Source organism: Dipodomys spectabilis, unplaced genomic scaffold, assembly GCF_019054845.1.
Source record: "Dipodomys spectabilis isolate Male_0828 unplaced genomic scaffold, ASM1905484v1 ptg000026l, whole genome shotgun sequence".
Classification (NCBI taxonomy): Eukaryota; Metazoa; Chordata; class Mammalia; order Rodentia; family Heteromyidae; genus Dipodomys; species Dipodomys spectabilis.
The window spans coordinates 5,103,522-5,118,230 of NW_024870703.1; the positions used below are offsets into that span (position 1 = coordinate 5,103,522).

At 49.0% G+C, this 14,709-nt stretch overlaps 1 protein-coding gene across 1 annotated transcript in view; it reads right to left on the reverse strand.

The window, feature by feature from the left end:
- The window catches only part of Ttc7a (tetratricopeptide repeat domain 7A), a 120,184-nt gene that overhangs the window by 15,133 nt on the left and 90,342 nt on the right, over window positions 1-14,709 (reverse strand). The window contains exons 16-18 of the mRNA XM_042675400.1: window positions 10,384-10,500; window positions 6,631-6,728; window positions 4,804-4,938 (exon numbers count right to left, since the gene is read on the reverse strand). Coding sequence (XP_042531334.1) covers window positions 4,804-4,938; window positions 6,631-6,728; window positions 10,384-10,500 — 350 coding nt within the window. The remainder of the gene's footprint in view (window positions 1-4,803; window positions 4,939-6,630; window positions 6,729-10,383; window positions 10,501-14,709) is intronic.

The following is a 14,709-nucleotide window of genomic DNA, read 5'->3' on the forward strand; positions in this document are numbered from 1 at the left end:
CAGAGCAGTGAAGTGACAACCGGCATTCAGGATGGGACAGACCAGTGATAGTAGCTAGTGTGGTTAATAAGGAGGTCTTCCTGGAGGATGCTGCACTTGAGTTGGCAGGGAGGAAAAGGGAGGGGAGGACCAGATTACACCATGGCAGAATCCCCAAGGGTCACAGGAGGAGAGGGGAGGAACAGAAAGAAGTGTGAAGCGTATGGTGTGAGTGTTGGGGTTAGGACTGCTGCTCCTGCATCAGGCCTGTGGTTATATCCTCTATGACAGGAGCTCAGCTGGTCCAGGGCTCAGGGATCAGGCTTTCTCCATGTTTAGAACTTACCCAGCAGTCCCACCCAGGCTGGGCTCGACTTGGCCCTGGCATGGCTCATTAAACTGTTTACAACTTGCTACACTGCCTCCCAAGCCCTCAGGAGGCTATCCCCTAGTCCCTGCCTTGGGGATTTCTCATGGTGTGTACGCATCAACAGATTTCAATTCGAGTACTGGAACTTTGAGCTTTCTAAGGCTCTGGGCCCTACTGAGAGGCCACAGGCTAGGAAAGATGCCCTGAAAGATAGGTAGGCTGCTCTGTTTGGATGGGCTTCATCACCACTCAGGGAGCAAAGCAGATGACACAAAACAGAACCAGAGAAACAAACATGGGTCTTGCCACATTGCAGACAGCCCTCTCAGGTCCCACCTCCAGGCAGTCGCTTCTGACCCACATGTCTGCTGTGTATCCCTTCTGTCTAGGCTCAGTGTCTTTGGGCAAATGCTCCCAGCTCCTGTTTGCTATTTTACCAAACATGGTTCTCCCAGACAGCCGGCTGAAGCTGCAGCAGGAGCCCTATGGCATAGCACTCACCATCTCCTGGATCTTTTCTCTCCTATCCTTGCCAGACCACACCAATGGCTTGCCCTGGATGCGCCTACTAATTTTCCTTGATTTGTCTTGTCCAGGTCATCTCTCCAGCAAGCAGAGCCTTGCTTCTTCCTGAGTGACAAAGGGCCCTTTGGATTCCAGTTGGCGCCTTGACTCTCCCTCCCTCCCTTTCTCTTCTCTCACTGCCCTCTCTGCTTACTTACTTCCCTCTTGCTTGTCTCCGACTTTCTTCCTCTTTGCTGCTCCTTCTCTCTCCCCCCGCCTCCCTTTTTCCTTCTGTGCTTTCTCTCTTCAGGCTACAAATGGAAAACATCTGTTCCCTGGAGCTTTGCAAGAGTCCCTTTTATTTTTTATTTATTTATTTAGTTTTTTGTCGGTCATGGGGCCTGAACTCTGGGCCTGGGCGCTGTCCCTCAGCTTTTCAGCTCAAGGCTAGCACTCTACCACTTGAGCCACAGCACCACTTCTGGCTTTTTCTGCTTATGTGGTACTGAGGAATCGAACCCAGTGCTTCAGGCATGCAAGGGAAGCACTCTACCATTGAGCCACCTTCCCAGCCCAAGAGTCCCTTTTATTCTTCTGAGACATCCTGGTCTAACCCTGCACCTGAAGCTGGTTACAGTCTTCTGCTGTTCTTGCCAAAAGAAGCCTTGCAAACTTGTAAGAGCACTGAGAAGCCCCTGGGGTAGAAGGGAACATAGATTAGGTCCTCAAGCCAACCTTGATCCCCAGTAGGAGCAGTTTTTCTGATTCCAAAGGAAATAAGCAGCCCTCCTAATGAAGCAGATCCTTAGGACATATGGACACTTAGAATAAAGGAGAGGAAACGGTGACAAGAGGACAAAGAGGAATAAATACAAGTCAGAGGCCTAAGATGGAGAAAGACTAGAGTCCCAGAGAATCCAAAGGTGGCACAGGTACCCCTCCAGCCCTGGGGCTCAGAAAGCACAACAAACGGAGGCAACTTGGGCCTGGGGTCTACTTCCTGTCCTGAGAGGGCTGACTGGGGAGTTTGGGAGGGGGGAGGAGCAAGAGAAGGGTCCTCCATGGCACAGAAGGCAGAAGGGAGGGAGCAGAGTAGGGTTTTAGAAAAGAGGGAAGAACCAAGGAAGATAAAGGAAAGAATGAAGAGCAGAGTATGTGAAGAGGAAAGAGAGTGCAGAGCCAAGGGAAGCTTGCTACTCTTTGACTGTAAGTTTATAGTAAGCATCAGCCTGTGTGGCCCACAGCTGGCTGGCACTAGTACCCTGGCTCTTTCTTTATGTGCCCTAGACTGCAAGTGTAAGTCATTTCAGCTATTAGTGGGGGCGAAGGGTCCTGAGGACATGTGCTTTACCTAGTCATGTGGGGAGGTTTAGAGAGAAGTCATGGTGGTGTTGGTGACAGGTATGCCGTAGATGCTGGTGATGGTGGCAGCAGAAGGGTGAGGTAGGAAGAGCTTCAGAGTCCTCACATGCTCACACCAACACTGGTCTACCTGTCTCTTATAAGATCCCCTGGTTTCTAACAAGATACATGGATCCCAGAATAATGGCACCTGCTAGCGTTCTTTGCAGTTCACAGTAATCCATTAGTGGAGTTTTGGCCAATGGATGACAAAGGAAAGTCAAAGTATGCCAATTCCAGGTATATATTCACAAGCAGAGACACCTTCCTCCTCTTGTCTATATTTATCTTATGCTTGGAATTGTGAATGTGGACCTCATGGACAAGAGTAGCACTTGAAGAACGACAGCACTATCTGTCATCCAGTTAAGACTATCACCTTTGAATTGTTGAAGAAATAAGCATCCCCTGTGGGTAAGCCACTATGATTGTAGATCTGCCACCTGCCTCCAGATCTATCTCCTAATATTGCACTGTCCAGACTTTACCTGGGGCTGTATTCTCAGTCTTTCCTGTGGAGTGAATGACATCTAGGATAACATCCCAAGAAAAAAATGCTAATGTGAGACTTAGTGAAGGGCGTGTGTTTATACTACATAGCTGATGCCAGGCTTTATACTGACATGGCTGATGCCAGGCTTTAGGAAGGCTTTTCACCCTCCTTCTCACCAGCACATTGCAGCACCACTGTATAAAGCAATATAACCCAAAACAGCAAGCAGGCTATGATGTGCAAAAAAGGTGTTCTACTGCAAAACCAAGGCAAAGTGATAAAAGCAAAGACCTTGGGAGCTGCAGCATGAGCTGAGCTCACTGTTGTTATAAATGCGCTGCTTGGAGCTGCTAAGGCCCCCAGCATAGGTGCAGCTTTCTACCCCACACACTCTATTCTTCTTCTTTTTTTTTTTCAATAAGGTTTTTATTGTGAAAATACTGTACAGAGGGGTTACAATCACATGAGCAAGGTAATGAGTACATTTCTTATCAAGCATTGTTGCCTCCTCCTTTGTTTTTCCCCTACCATCCCTTCCCTTCCATCTCCACAACTATATTCTGCCCTCTCCCCCAGACACTCTATTCTGAAGATACATTTTTCTTTTGCCCTAGTCCAGTTTGGCACCAAATCTTAGAAGAGGATGGGGGATCTTTGCCTAGGAAGAGGCTGGGTTTATTATTATTATTCTGTATTCTTCAACATTCATCTTCCTGCTGAAGATCCAACAAGCTGTGGAGCTATTCTCACCCACTCCATCCCTAGCATCCTAAGGAACCCCGAGATGCCAAGGGGGGAATATATGCATTATTACAATGCTCCATGTGTAGCCTTTCTGTGAATCCTGGTCTAATTTTTCCCCCATATTCAGAACTGATGATGGAAAGAGCGGAGGCGTGCTGCATACTAATGTGTCCATATGTAGAAAACACACCGGGACCTTAGCTTCTCAGCTAACAAGCACATTCTAATGCTGACTTGTTAACTCCTCCGTGCTGTCTATGTAACTGATCATCTTCCTTCTACTTGGGACTATAGTCCACCCCTGTGGTGGGAAGGGAAGCAGGGAAAAGGTGAGCAGGACATAAAGGAGGTGGTGCCCTTGGGCCTGGGTCAGCTTGGGACGTCCCTTGGCAGCTCTAGACTGGCTGGCCTGGAACAGGTTTAGGGTTCCTGTTGGTTTCTTGTCTTTTTCCTTTCTTCTGCCACAGCTGCCATTTTGTCTTACTCTGGCATGTCATTTTTGGCCCGGATTCTTTCCCTTTTCACTCTATTCCAACTCTCACACTATTACCAGGTCAAGTTGTCAAACATTTTTCAGTGAGTCACTTCTTGGCATTCCTCAGCCAAGCACAGGGAGACTGAGTCCTCTGCCTCTACCATGACCACGATGGGGGTCAAGTGCATGTCTGAGCACTTGCTACGCGTTACACTAACGGCTTCACACATTCACTAATTTCAGATCATATCTGGACAGTCTGGAGCTGGCATTGGGACCAAGTCTGTATGACATTGAAGCCTAGGATCCCAGAAGCCAGCCACTCTCTAGCTTTGTAAACTCTCTAGTATCAATGGCGTCAGCTAGTGATGGAAAGGAATGCCACTTGGATGGGAGTGTCCATCACCAGCCCTCTGGCCTTTCCATCTGTGTGGCTTCTCTTGATCTCAAAGCCTGCCACATTTGTATCCCCACAAAAAAACCAGGTGCTCTCCTCCCTGGGCAGAGAAAGAAACAAGACAAGTGGAGGATGCCAGGGACTGAGGATCCTGGAACATCCATGGGCCTGGTGTCATTCTGCGTAGGAAGCTAGGCCCTTGCATGTAGCCTCTCAAGTAGAAACCCCACTCTCTAGGCTGGGATGGGGGAGCTGGAAAAAGGGCAGGTAAGTTGGGAATCAGCTAGGACTGTAACTCCAGGTTCCAGATCCCAGAGACCAAGCCCGTATGAGCATGGGCAGGAATCCCCATCTGTCTACTTGGAGTCCCACGGTGGTTTCAGCTAGATAGGTGGATATCACTGGGACCCAGCTCCCCAACTGGGACCAGAAACACTCACCAGCCTGGAGCCAGATCTGTTCCAGTGTTGTCCACAGCTGCATGGGGCCCTGTTTCAGGACTGAGGTAGGCATGGTCAACTCCGACATGGCCTCCTCCAATCGTGAGGCTGCAATGGATGATGCCCGCCGAGAGCCTGAAGAGCAAGAGGGCAGGGGACTGAACAGCCGAGTCAGGGTGTCATGCACTACAGGCTCAGAAGCAGCCAGTGTCCAGCTCCTTAGAAACAACAGAGCACCAGAGGCAGGGCAGGGCAGGGCAGGGCAGGGCAGGGCAACTCAGCCTGACAGCCAGAGAATAGCCCACAGATCACTAGGAAGGTCCCACTGTCTATTACCCACCAAATCTGGGAGAAATCCCACTGAGACTCTATCCCAAAGGAAAACAATCACAAATGGCAGCAAAGGCACTCATTTGACATCTGCTTGTGACTCTGAACACAACAGAAATTACCGAATCAACAATAGGGACTGACTTAAAATAATTGAGGGGACAACCATCAGAAGTTCTCCTCATAGTAATAAAGTATATGTGGAAAATGGTATGTGTAGCTACTGATGTGAAAAAGTGTTCCCATTATACAGTCAGGAGCAAAACAGAATTTACAAAAGAATATAGTCACATTTGTATAAAAAGTAAATATGGGAATCCATGGATAAAAGGGTCCTTTACTGAGGTCTGGTAAAAAAAGAAACAATAGGGATGTCTTTTTTCTTTTTCTTTTCTCCTGCTCTTTTCCCAAGTGCACATTACTGTTTCAAACAGCAAAATGAAGGATCCTTGGGAAATGGCTCTTACTGTCAGAGAACCTGTCCCGTAGCAGTGCTGGGTGGTGTGAGTCCCTGCTCAGGGTATAAGCTATTGACATTTTACATTTCCTCTGCAGATGAAGTGTGAGCACCTGCTTTCTGAGACATTATAGACTCTAATAGGCTCAGGAGCCTTCAGATAAACCGCAGGCAACTTCAGTTTATGACACAAGCATATGAATAGTTCTAAGGAATTCCGCATGACTTTAATTGCAAGGGAGCAACCCCTTAACCCTCTCCTCCTCAGGGTAGGTAGAATTCTGTATGTACTCCACATCACTCTTGGGATGCACCTCTCAAGTCAGGCGTTGAGTCTAGCTATTGAAACCCTTTCCATCACTCGACAATGAAAGTGCAATTCAGCTCAGGTACACAGAAGTGAAAGAAAGGAGCAAATGCATGAAATACCTCTCCACTCACTTTCACCCCACAACTAATTCTTGCATTTTTGAGGAAGGTGTTCTGCTTTCATCAGGACCTTTGCTTGTGAGTGTGTGTGTGTGTGTGTGTGTGTGTATGTGTGTGTGTATGTGTGTGTGTGTGAGTGTGTGTGTGTGTGTGTGTGTGTGTGTGTGTGTGTATGTTTGAAGTTCCTGAACCATTTGAATTTCAGAAGCGCTGGGTCTGAGGGTGAATTTTGTTCAATAGAGACAGCCTTGAGCTTAGGAGATGAAGAGTTCAGCTCATCTCTTTCTATTAGACTTCTCCACTGGCCTCTGGCTTTGGCTTAAGAGGAAGTAGTCTGTATCTTTTTTACCCTAGTCTCCTTTCTCTTCCCCTGCCTGGGATGTAGGGTCCCTTCCTTGCCCACTCCAGCTGTCTACCACCTATCCCCTGGGCCAGTAGCCAGCCCTACCCAGAGTAAAGATCAGCGCTGAAAGATGTGAGGGCAGGTCCTTTGTCAAGGAGCAGGGGAGGGTTTGCCAGGCTGGGCAGATGGTGCCCTCCATTTGTGCTCTCAAGCTGGGACAGTGAGCTACAGCCCTGCACAGACAGCTTCCTGTGAGGCCCACTCTTACCAGAGTCTGCATCGTGGGCATCAGGCAGGGTCAGATGCATGCCACTCTGTTTCTTCACCATGAGACCCTCACCGAAGCTGCCATCCTTTTCCAGGCCTCTGGAAGATGAAAGGAGGGCATGTCTTAGTAAGGCAAAGGGATTGTATTCCTGTGACTAGCACAGGAGAATAAGGAAGTCTCATAGTAGCAGGCTCTGGGGTGACACATTTAGGTCCCAGAATCATAACCAGTCAGGACAACAGAGAACTAATACAAGCAGGGGGACAGACAGAGCAGCATGGGTCCAGAATCACATAGGCAGAGGAACAGAAACTCCTCATGCTATTTACTCCCCTCCACTGAGGTAGGTGGGGTCAGAAGGTCCCCCAGCCTGGGGCGAGGTTTCTTCCAGATCTGGTCAACTTCATGATATCTAGCAGAGCACCAGGCCCAGAATGAGGTCTGCAGACTGCTTGCTAGGAAAGCCTGGTCTTTGCAGGGCCCTAGAAGTGCCACAGCCAGAGTTCAGGGATGGAGGACCCACTCCCATTCCCTGTCATGGGATTCCCTTCCTCAGGTTACCAGGATGGCTCCAAAGGAGGCAAAGGGGTCTGGGTGGCAGACAAACATGTATGATTTATCTTGCCAGCCCCCACGTCGTCTCCAGGTCTCTACAGCTCCCATGTTTCTGGGGCTCTATCTTTTTGCAAACTGGGAGGTGGGAAGAGCCAGGAAGCTGTTTTAACAGTGGTTGAAACTCACTTCCCACTGACAAGAAGACTCATGACTCGATATGAGGGCTGAGGAAACTCAGAGGTGTGTAATAGCAGAAACTGGGAGGACAGGGCCAGAAAATGTCTTTCCTCTCGGGGGCATTAAGATGATTCCACAAAAAATGTCAGGGAAGGAGAGCTGGTGGCTCACACCTGTAATCTTAAGATACTTAGGAGGCTTATAGACCTGGAGGATCCTGGTTTGAAGCCAGCACAGATAGAAAAGTCTATAAGACTCCATTTCCAATTAACCAGCAAAAAGACAGTTTGGATGTAGAGTAAACCAGCAAACAAGCCCTCAAGGGCTTGAAGCCCTGGGTTCAAGCCCCATTATTGACATTATAAAAAAAAAAAAAAAAAAAAGTAGGGCTGGCTGGGAAGGTGGCTCAGTGGCAGAGTGTTTGCTTTGCATGCATGAGGCCCTGGGTTTGATTCCTCAGCACCATATAAGCAGAAAAAGCTAGAAGTGGCACTGTGGCTCAAGGATAGAGTGCGAGGCTTGAGCTGAAGTGCTAAGGGACAGCGCCAGGCCAGAGTTCAGGCCCCATGACCAACAACAACAAAAAGTAGGCTGGGTGCTGGTAGCTCATGCCTGTAATCCTAGTTACTAAGGGGGCTGAGATCTGAGAATCTCGGTTCAAAGCTAGCCTGGGCAGAAAAGTCTGTGAAACTTTTATCTCCAATTAATCACCAGAAAGCTGGAAGTGGCAAAGAACTCGTCTTGAGCTGAAGAGCTCACAGAGAGCACCCAGGCCCAGAGTTCAAGCCCCACGACTGGCCAAAAAATAAAATAAAAATAAAAATAATAAATTAATTAATTAAATTAAAAAAAAATGTATCCTGGCCACTCAGATTACAGGGGCCACAACTTGGCTTGGAAATGAGCAGCCATCTTAATGGGATCAGACACAATTTCCACCAAAGCGCAGTGGCTTAGTGTTGGTTCTCTTCTCCTACCTTTTTCCCAGTGCTAGGAGACATCAGGCTGAGAAGCCAATGAGCCAGACACACCAGGTTTAAATCATGGGACCAACTCTTCTCAGCGACCTGACTCTTCTTACTGATCTTTGAAAATATCCAGCTGTTCTGAGATGGAGATAGTCTGGGCCAGTGCCTAGCATGGTGCTGGCTTCCTATCCAGGTTCCTACTCTGTAGGAACACTTTTGGGTCTTGTTTTCTCTCCCATCCTGTGCAGGGACTTCTCCTATGGCATCAGAAACATCTGGTCTCAGAGGAATTATTTGCCACATGGTTTTAGGACAACAGGCAGCATGCTTCCTACCTTGAAGAACCTTACACCCAAGATGGGGAGATGAGATGGTCCAAGCTGAACAAGTAGCAAAGACCGGTATGAGAGGGGTGGAGTGGAGGCGGCTGAGGCTGGGTGGTTGGTGACTCCATGAAGGAGGGGCCTAGGGTGTGATGAGAACATCAAGTCAGCAATGCAGAATGGGCAGAGGAGAGCAAGGGACTGAGCAGGAGTTCAGTGGGATGTAGGCCCAGCTGAGTGCGTGGGTTAAGGTAGGCTAGACTCTAAGGCTGTGGAGTCTGGTCTTGATCCTTAACTGTTCCAAACTGGATTTCATGAGCTGTGGTTTTGTTTGTTTTTGATATGTGTCTCACTATGTGGCCCAACCTGGCCTCAAACTCCTGATCCTCCTTGCTTCTGTCAGGACTACAGGCTTGTGCTACAACTGTCTCCTCTGGTTTCTTTATAATCAGGGGCACGAGGTTCAGAAAAGACTATCCTGTCTCCTGGGAAAGCCAAAGAACTAGGTCTAGGCTTGTGAGACAAGTAGCCTAGCAGAGCCTGCCTGGGAAGGTTCCAAGATAGGCACCAAGGAGCCTCCAGCCTAGAAGGGTTCCATCCGATGTGGAGGTCAGATATGAAGTGTATGGGTAGTGATTTGAAGAGACCTAAAGGCAGACCCCATTGCCCCAGCCCCTGAGGGAGCACCAGGCAGCTAGCCCTGCATCCAACTCTTCTAAGGAAAGGCACAAGCCAGGCCTTAACTGAGCTAAGGCGGAAGCCTGCAGGGACCTCATCCAAGACTGGCCACCCGGATGAGCAACCAGCCATGCAAATAAAGACACAGATAAGGAACAGCCAATTCCAGGTCAGCTTCTCTGCAGAAGGAGGGCTAGGCTATATACCTGCTCTAACTCCTACAGCAGTGATCTAGAGAGGGAGGGGCATCTGATCACAGGTCCCTTTACACCAGAGACTGCCCTCAAGCTCCCATCACTCAGCTGCCAAGCAGCATCCCATCTCTTCATCCAACAAACACTTCTGGCAGCTTCTACTGGTCTTGCCTTGCTCTGTACAGCTCGCAGACCCCAAGCCCTGCAAAGGGAAGGCTGACTCTGCCCATGATTTTTTTTTTTTAAACTCTGGAGCCTTCTCTGTAAATTTCACCAGGAAAGAAGCTCCTCTAAGGCATTTGGAAGCCTTCTGGACTCCCAGAGTCACTGTGGAAATGTACCTAGGGAGAAATAGGTGGCCTCCAGGACCCTCTTTCTTCCTCTTCTTCCAGCCTCCAAATAGTTTCAGAAAGGGAAGGGCAGGCTCCACAGCCTAGGACTCAGGAGACTGGGCTGAAGTATAAGCACTCCACTTATCAGGTAAGGTAACCAACGAATTAGGTCAGGGCTGAGTCAGTTTCCTACTAGGCTGACAATAAAATGTGCTAATGTAGAAGAGGCAAGCAGCTGATGCTTTAGATAAAGCAACAAGTCCTACCTCATAATGGCTTCTCTACCTTCTCACCACCAAATTCAATCTGTACATGGGATCTTTATGTATGTATGTATGTAATGGAGGACTATCAAGAGGTTAAAACTGTACTATGGGTATAGAAAGTGCATGAGTACCAGTTCCACATTTTCATCCAAACATTCCCATTTTGTCAGGCATTGCAGCCACCCAACCAATGGCAACCACTGCCTGCCAACTCGACCCTCCACCCTCTAGCAACCCAGGGAACCAAGACAGCTACTCACCCCAGCTGGGAGAAGTTGTACAGTGTCTGCCAGAGCCGCAGCATTTGTCTGCAGGTCACAAGGGCATCCTCTGGACCTTTCAGTACCTGCTCCAGCTTCACTTTGGTGAACATCAGGCTGTGGGGAAGGAAAGCAGCTAGCTGTCAGCAGGCCAAGGGAAGCTTCCTTCTGAGAATGGACCCTAGGGGATTCAGCCTCACCAGGACAGTCCCAGCCTACCCAATTCCCCAGCACAGTCCAGGAGTGTAGCAGCTTCTGGACCACTTCCTTCCACTCTGTTTCTCTGACTCTCCCCATCTTTGTGCCAAAGCATGAGGCACTCTTCTGCACCTGCCAGTGTTTGTGCCATCATCATATCTCACCTTGTGCAAATGCTCTGGGGAGCACTGTCAGGTCTGACTCTCAGCCTGGCTTGGTTTGCTCCGTCTCTCACATCCTCAGTTAAGCAGTGCTACGCACGCACATTCCATCAACACGTGGCTGTGCTTTATACTTTTGTGCTCCAGAGGACCCAGGATAGAATTTGGGTAAGAGATATCCAGAAAGCAGCTTTCAAACAGTGAGGCTAAGCAAAGAACTGGCACGAAGGCCACCTTAGGGGCAGAATTCTTTCTATCTTGCCAGCACACAATAGGTGCCCAATTACAATCTCCTAAATGGACCTAGTTTGATTCTTAACCTAGGATATACTAGGAAGGTCCTGTTATATTTTATCAAAGGTTTCTCCCTTGAATTTCCTATGATAGCCAATTCCCTTAGGATCAAAGGGACATGAAATGCTATTCAATCACCACTAAGCGACAGTTGCTGTGTCATGAGTGGCTTCAGACTTTCAATCAGAAAAACTGAGTCCTCTGAAGCTGGAAGGCCCACAGGAGGGGTGGGACACAAGGACCCAGGGCCAAAGCATCAGCATGCTTGCTCACCAGGAATGGCAGTGGGCTGGGAGGTGTTGCTGTGCCAGGTATTAGCCCTTTGGTGGGCAAGACATTGACCACTAGCAATACTGACACATCCCAGATGCTTGAGCAGCCTACGGAGAGTATGGCTGAGCCACTGAGGCTTTTTAGTCATCATAACATTGCTGAGCGAATCAACAGGACCAACAGGCCTTGAACCTAACCACTGCCTGTGCAGAGCATGCCCATCTAAGGCCACCATACAGGCTTTTAGGTAAGCAAAGCTCTGCATCAGAGGCCCCCATCCTAGACTTCTCAGGCTGCAGAGGGGGTAACCCTACCAATGGAGACCTGGCCTCCACCTACTTGGAGTCTGGCTTCTCTCTCCTCTGTACTGACACCTGGGCCTTTATGTCCTTCAGCACTTCCCTTTTCATACCTTCTCTCAGACTGTGACTCACTGATTGAGAATGAAGAGGGTGGAATTTGCCCTGGTCCTCTTTTTAGAAGAGGGGTCTGGCTTCTGGGGAACATCTTACTCCTTCCTTTTCCAGAAAAATGCTTTTCCTGCCCCTGCACACCTGTCCTCCTTGCCATGGCTTCCCTCCTCCACGCTCACCCAATCCCCTAGCCTTGACCTTCATTAAATCTCACTTCATTCTCTTCCACACCCTTCACCACCTGGCTGGTCTATGAGGTCCCAAGAGAAGGAATGGGTGCCCCCAGCATATCTGGACAGGCTATAGCCTGAGCAGGGACAGGTCTCAACGCCTGGTGGCCAGTGGCACCATCTGCTCTCCCTTCCCAGACTGTCCCAGGATCCAGCCCTCCACCAGCAGTTTTAGGCGCCTCTGCTTTCGGGAATATGAAGTAAAAGACACAATTTCTGCCCTCAAGGTAACAATTAGAGTGCTATAAATGTCAAATTGCCCAGAGAATCCAATGCTTATTTTGGGGCCAGACTCAGTACGAGGAAAAAACAGAGAGGGTCTTGCTGTAGCTCAAGTCTGGATGAAAGGAAGGTGGAGGGTGGGGTGAGATTTGAGTGGAAGTGGGAGAGAGAAGTTTGGGCTGGGCAGGACTGAGGGTTCGAGCAAAGAATGTTGGGGAAGGGCCAGACCCAGTCTCTAACCACCCCTTCCCTTAGGTAACCAGAGAAGCAGAGTCCTTGGACAGGTGACTTTGGGCTATGCTGGGACAGTTTCCAGTCCAGCCCTGAGACATTACTGGACTCTCCAAAGACTCCTCTTGACAAGGGTCCCTGTCCTACTTTTGCCCCTGCATCTGAGAGCCAGGCTGTGTTCTTGGCAGACCAGCTGATCAGGCACCTTGTGCCCAGGACAGAAGGGACTGAAAGCTGAGCTGGCATGTTCATCATAGTAGCCTCTATCAACACAGGCTGTACCCTCCTGGCAGCTGACATTCCATTAGCATGAGTGGCCCAGAGTGGAATTTCTCAACCCAACCACATCCTCTCTGAGCCCAGCAAGTGCTCCAACAGACACTTTCTGGTCTGATATTCACTCCTGCATCCTGAGGCTCCAGATTAGCTCCTGATTTCTCCATAGTTGGCAGTTGAGCATTGCCAAAGGGATCTTCCTGCATGAAGAGGCCTGCCTGCTAAACGTTCATGCCATCCACCTGTGCACCTTGGTGGTGTGGCCTTCAGGGCCTTTCAGTTAGGCCTCTACCTCTCATTCCTATTGCTCTCCTATGGCCTGGGGCTGATCACATGGATGCTAACAGCTCTTAAGAGTCTTATTAGCACAGGCTCCAGGACTTGTCTGTTCTTTGCTTCCCATGGTGACATCTGCTAGAACTTGTCCTTCCCTCTCCCACATCCAGATGTCACTCTCAAACTTTTTCTGTGTGTGTGTGTGTCCCTGAGCACTGCACACATACATAGCCCCTTCCAGGACAGTTTTCAATGTGTCTGGAAGTGGGTAGCTGATAGCTTGCCTCTAATTTACTGCTAGACCCTTGCTTGAAATGAACCAGCAACCAACTCAGGGCCTCACAATTAATTCAGCTCTGGGCTCTGCTCACTATGTTATCCACGGCCAGCTCTCTGGGAGTACTGTTTCCCTCCCACCCAGTCCTCTGGAATTGGTAGCCATGAGCCACCCATGTGCTCTGGGCTGTATTTCAGATGGAGGTCTAGTGTGCCACTGTGAATTGTGGGTGACACTTTGGGACTAATAAAACTGGGGAGAGTTAGTTGTAGCCATGGCCTTATCAGAACTCTGTGCTTCCTGAGTATGGCTGAAGATGCTGCTGGCAGTGGAGCAGGACAGAGGATAAGCCTGGCTCCCCATTCCTGTCAGGTACCTTATATATACAGGGAGTCTAAAATCCACTATTGTATCTGGGCATGGGAGTACACACTGTAATCCCAGTACCCAGGAGGCTGAGGTAGAAGGATTAAGAGTTTGAGGCCAGCCTCGGATACATAGCATGATCCTGTTGCAAAACAAGGTAAAACAAACTAAAGAAAACAGACAAAACTAATCCTGAAGCTACAGTCCACCAAAAAGGCTCTATGTGACCACCATGCCCTGAATGCCTGATACTATGTTCAGTCAGCACTTGATTATATCTTCTCTGTCTCTATATATACACAGGCTGCAGAGTTTAGTACAAAAGGTACACTTGTACCAAGCATTTCCAGTCACTCCAGAAGCAGTCTACAGTAGTAGAACCTACCACTTATCTTGTCTGAGTCCATTATACATGCCCACATGGATGGCAAGTACCTGTGGCCCATCTCCTTAGCACTACTGTCTGCCCCACTTCCTCAATACCTGGCTTGGTGCTGAGCACTGGTATCTGCTTAGTACTAGAGTCTGGTTGTATGACTTCTTATAGCTGTAGTGGGTACAGATTCATAGCCGAAGGCAAAGCACTAGCCAATTCCATTCCAAATTGTCCATAGGCAAAGACTTATTCCACAGGAGACAGGTACTGAGGAGAAACAGCATGTTCTAGGTATCTGGCTCCTCCTGAATAGGGAAGGGACAGGAAGAGGGTCTTCTTCCCAGGGACAGTCACAGGGCAAAGATGGAAAGAATGGAGAGTCTCCCAGAATGGAAGACAATATTCAGGAAACAAAAAGACATTCCAGGAGAGAGATGGTCTGATTATCATCCTCAAACCCTAGACTATGAACAGACACTGATCAGAGAATCAGAAACCTAAGCCCACATTCCACTCCTTTGCCACCCAGCTAGGCATGTGACGAGTATCACACCTGTAAAACAGGAGTGAAGTCACACAAGGCTGAGCTCTGAGGACCCTGGGCAGCATTAGTAAACCCCACAGCAATGTGTGAGTCTCTCCAGTTAACAGCCCGCCCTGATGCTCCAAGGACCTCCTGCTTCAACACTTTAGGCTTGCTGGACCCCAAGGGCACCTCTGGATGCCCTAGCAA